Source organism: Portunus trituberculatus, chromosome 42 (assembly GCF_017591435.1).
Source record: "Portunus trituberculatus isolate SZX2019 chromosome 42, ASM1759143v1, whole genome shotgun sequence".
NCBI classification, from domain to species: domain Eukaryota; kingdom Metazoa; phylum Arthropoda; class Malacostraca; order Decapoda; family Portunidae; genus Portunus; species Portunus trituberculatus.
Genome location: NC_059296.1, coordinates 9,219,438 through 9,224,437, shown reverse-complemented (window position 1 = coordinate 9,224,437; position 5,000 = coordinate 9,219,438). Strand labels below are relative to the sequence as shown.

General features: G+C 43.5%; 1 protein-coding gene across 1 annotated transcript in view; it reads left to right on the top strand.

Annotated features, from left to right (window-relative positions):
- Positions 1–5,000, top strand: part of LOC123517364 — a 26,046-nt gene that overhangs the window by 16,843 nt on the left and 4,203 nt on the right. Inside the window, exon 11 of the mRNA XM_045277376.1 lies at positions 750–865. Coding sequence (XP_045133311.1) covers positions 750–865 — 116 coding nt within the window. The remainder of the gene's footprint in view (positions 1–749; positions 866–5,000) is intronic.

Below are 5,000 nucleotides of genomic sequence, written 5' to 3'. Positions count from 1 at the left end.
ACCCACCTACGAGAGTATTTCCACACCTCCAGCCAGCCAGACAGTCTTTCACAATACAGTACCGGTGGTGGCGAGGCGTTCACGTTACCTGTAATGGCGGAGACAAGACAGGTAGGTACAGTTAGGAACACACCCCGCGCACGCTGGGCAAACACCTGTGTGCCGCGACGACTCTCTCACATTTCTCGTTTGACTTCCTTCAGGCGGAGACCTTCGTATATTTCTTCTGTTTCTCCCTTCACATTTTACTTAGGGAGCATTGCAGGTGGTGGCATGGAGACAAACTCATTCACATTTTGAAACACTTCTGGCGGCATCTCTGCTACTTTTCAAATGCAATTTTAGAAGTTATGCGGGTTCTTATGCGGTTCTAGTGACAGACTGACAAGATTTCTACATTATTAACATCATAACCATAGTAACCAGACTGATCATCTCTGTGGCCTTCGAAAACAGACGTGGTGATAGAGCAAAGCATTTCTGAATACAGAACAAGGAGACACAGAGCTAGAAATAATAACTCTAATACCAAGAGTGAGGAAGGCACATAATCCAAAACGCGGATCAGACAGGAGGACAAGATGACAACGAGATACCTCATTCGGTACAACAATGACAAGGAATTATCATTAACTCGGCATGCCACTGGAAGCAGGACCAGCACAATATATGTCAATTCACGGCTTCATTATCTCATCCACCAAATGCCACCTGCGACTCAAATTAGGTCTTGCCGCAATTCCTGGCAGGTGTTCAGGAGGGCGGAGGTCCTGACTCGCCCCAAGCAGCCACGGCTCCCCAAGGCAAGCCACAGCCACAGGAGACCCCAGCCAGCGTCCGAAACTTGAGGCGAACCACAGAGGACGTGAGGTTACTGTATGTGTGTGTGTGTGTGTGTGTGTGTGTGTGTGTGTGTGTGTGTGTGTGTGTGTGTGTGTGTGTGTGTGTGTGTGTGTGTGTGTGTTTTGTAAGCAGGATGTTCAAATCTGTTTTCGGCACCGCCAAAAGAAACCTGAATGCTTGAAACACTCACATAAATAAATGTACATTCATAAAAACTGTACATCCATGAGGTATAGGCAGTCTCCGTCCCTTATGACGCGAGAACCGCTTAAGTGGCGTCGGTGTGGCAGCACATACATTAAGAAGAGAGATTTGTAGCGGTGCTGTGTGAGGGCCTGGGCGTGAAGGATACAAGAGGCTGAGGGCGGCGCCGCACTAGGCAGACATTTGAGTCCCTCTCGAATGTCCAGGTAACGACTACAGGTACACTAAGGGATTGATTGTTTGACGTGAAAATTTAATTACTACACGCTCATGTCCAAGGGTGAGAGTAGTCTCTCTCTCTCTCTCTCTCTCTCTCTCTCTCTCTCTCTCTCTCTCTCTCTCTCTCTCTCTCTCTTACCCAAACCCACAATCACCGCCGCTCACCCACACACGAGGCACGCCGCCGTCACACAAGACCAAATACATCTCTGAGCCAGCAACTGCCATAAAGAGAGGAACAGCTGCACTTTCCCTCAAAATGTAAATCTGCCAACATTTACGTCGCCAAAAGCAGTCCGTGCACAAACACTAAAAAAGAAAAGTTACACATGAGCATATGTCTGCGGCGAGGGAGAGAAAGAGAAAGGGGGGGAGAAAAAAAATATGTACATAATATACCAAATTTTACATATATTTATGAAAACTCGAGTCATTAGAGAAAGTCGACCCACTTGATGCGCCCCGAGATTTCCTTCCCGGGTGGAGGTGATGGAGCATTGGGGCGGAGGGAGGGAGAGGGAGAGAGGGGGAGAGGGAAAGGAAAGGGTGGGGTGGGAAGGTGCTTCTGGAGGAGGAGGAGGAGGAGGAGGAGGAGGAGGAGGAGGGTGAATTGAGGACACGGCTGAATCCTCCCGCCACCGGATGCATCTCCCTCAACACTTCCTCGCGAGGGAGTCTCCTTACAGTATTTCCTTTATTCCTTCTCCAATAAGTGATTCGAGTCGTCCTGACCAGCTCAGAGGTGGATAAAAAAAAAGTGGCGAGGCAGGAAAACACGTACCACAGGAAAAATAGATAAATAAAAACAAGACAAAACACTTAATAAAAAAAAGAGAGAGGAAAAAGAAAATATACTATAACGATGGTACGCTGTTGAATAAATATGACGGTGTATCGTGTGTGTGTGTGTGTGTGTGTGTGTGTGTGTGTGTGTGTGTGTGTGTGTGTGTGTGTGTGTGTGTGTGCGTGTGTGTGTCTGTATGAGTGTCTCAGTAAGAGGCTGGCGTGACGGGAAGTAGTTATTCGTGTTAAAATGAGAATAATTGGCATAACACACACAGGAGGAGGTCTAGGTCTCTCTCTCTCTCTCTCTCTCTCTCTCTCTCTCTCTCTCTCTCTCTCTCTCTCTCTCTCTCTTTCTCTCTCTCTTTTCCGTTCAGGTACAGGCACAACCTGGCCCCTTCAAACTAAATGGTATTTTTGTTCCAGTAAAATCATGAAAGTTCGGGCAAACGGAATCCTACGTTAAAACTAAACACACACACACACACACACACACACACACACACACACACACACACACACACACACACACACACACACACGTGAACGAGCATTAAAACTCTCCTTTTTAGCACCAATTACTTTAACAAATGAAAAAAGGCAGGGAAAGAAATAACTATAAAAACACAACTGCAAAAAATAAGAGGGAGGAAGTAGGAGGGAACGAAGAGAGAGGAGAAAGAAGAAGAAGAAGAAGAAGAAGAAGAAGAAGAAGAAGAAGAAGAAGAAGAAGAAGAAGAAGAAGAAGAAGAAGAAGAAGAAGAAGAAGAAGAAGAAGAAGAAGAAAGAGAAGGAGGAAGAGAGGAGGAGAAGAATAAGGTTACAAGGTTATAATCATTTTTTCCTTTTCTTTTATTTTGAGAGATAACAAAGGTATTTCCAAGCAGAAAATAGCCTGCAGGAAGGGGCGATAGAGACAATAATTTCACACACACACACACACACACACACACACGAAAGGAAGCCATGAAATTGAGTATACACTTAGAAATAAAGAAAGTAGTAATAATAAACTAATTAAAGACGGCCTGAGACGGGCGGGAGGCAGGCAGCCAGCTGGGGCGCCGCACTAACGACCTCATTTCCACTAGTTTAGAGCCTTGCTGCCTGCCTCCCCCTCCCCTCCCGCTGCTCATAATCTACCACTGTAATCTCATTTTTAAGGGGCCTCCAGGGAATATGGTCAGAACTTAAAAAAAAAAAAAGTGGAGGAGAGAAAAACAGGAAGAGAGAGAGAAAGAACACTAAAAAAACTAGATGCGGAAGAAAAATGAAAGTGATTTTTCTTATACCTTTTTCTTCATTTTGCTGCTGTGTCGCCTCGTTCTTTTATTTTTTTTTTTTTTTACCAAGCTATTCTTTCTCATAATATATCGTTACAATTATTTTTTATTCATTTCAGTCTTTTATTTATTTACTTTTTTCAGTCTCTCGTCACAAGAGGCCCAGGAGAAAAAAAAAAAAGTCGGTAAACGAACAGAACATCATGAAAGATAAGAAAAAATATAAAAGAATAAAAAAAAAAAAAAACTGAGGACTGGACCTGCGAATATAATGAACATCCGTATTTTATTTTCCTTCTTACGTCATTACTGATTCTTGTCTTTTCAACTGTGCCTCGTGTTGTCTCTTTTCTTTCCATGTGTTTTGTCAGTCTGTGTCAGAGAAGCGGCAGACATGACAGCCTTGCTCCCCACCACTCAAACACCTGCACCCTCACTCACTCCCCCACACATAATTATACCTGGAAATACACTCCATAAACACTCCCTCTGATTACTTACAGGTGTTCTGGCAGCCAATCTATATGGACACACATTAGATAATCACTACACGTAATATACCAACTAGGAAAAATACACTTACATCTGTAAAAAAAAAAAAAAAAAAAGGGCCATGAATATCCTAGTAGTAATTTTATTCGTTTTGTCAGCCATACTTCACAGAAATACTTTAAATAATTACCGTCTGCTGTGCAATACTCTGAATACATGCACTGGACAATAAGACAATAAATATTACTGTGCTTCCAAATGCATCCCACTCACACCCAATGGAAATGTCAAGGCGCTCCGTCCCAAGCCTTTAGATGCACAAAGCTTGAATAATCACCCTCTGTAAGAGTTTGTGAGTCCCTGAACATGACATATAAAGAGATAGAGGCAATCTTTACACAAATACAAGAATAGTACGTGAGGATGTACGAGTGTGAGAGAGCATAACATCCTCCTAACCCACTCAGCACAACACACAATTTCCAAACTTTATAAAGTCAACACCAAGTCAAAATAGAGTAAATATAGACATGAGCATAGTGCATGAGGAAGTATAAACTATTTTCAACCCTTAGTGTATAAAAATAGTCATACTAAACTTCATAAAAATCCTCAACTGGTATCCTGAATAAAATGTGACTGGTGGCGTCGCACTGAAAGGTTAATACCCGTACACTGTTTGTACAGAGAAAGCAGCAACCTGTTCCCTGGCAGCGAGCAGTGTAACGTAACAAAGAGACAGCCAGGCACTCCCTTGATTCATGTTACGCAGTCAGGCTAAGTAGTTCAACGACACCATAAACGTGGCTACATCAACATAACGAGGAGATTACCAGACACTCGCTTGAGTCGTGTTACGCACCCAAGATACGTAGTCCAAGAACAACACCACACTTCTACCACAACTACCACTACTAACACCATCACCACCACCACCACCACCACCACCACCACCACCACCGTCAAGAACAACAACAGCAACAACAGCAATAACAACATAACGTAACACGGAAATGACTAAGCGAATTATTTTTTTTACCTTATTCTGTCAACACAATCAAACTGAACAGCACCACAACGACAACAGTAACGTAACAACAAAGTAATTGAGAGATGACCAAACACTGCCGACTCCCGCAATGCTGCCAGCCTAGAGGAACCCAACAACAAGACCAA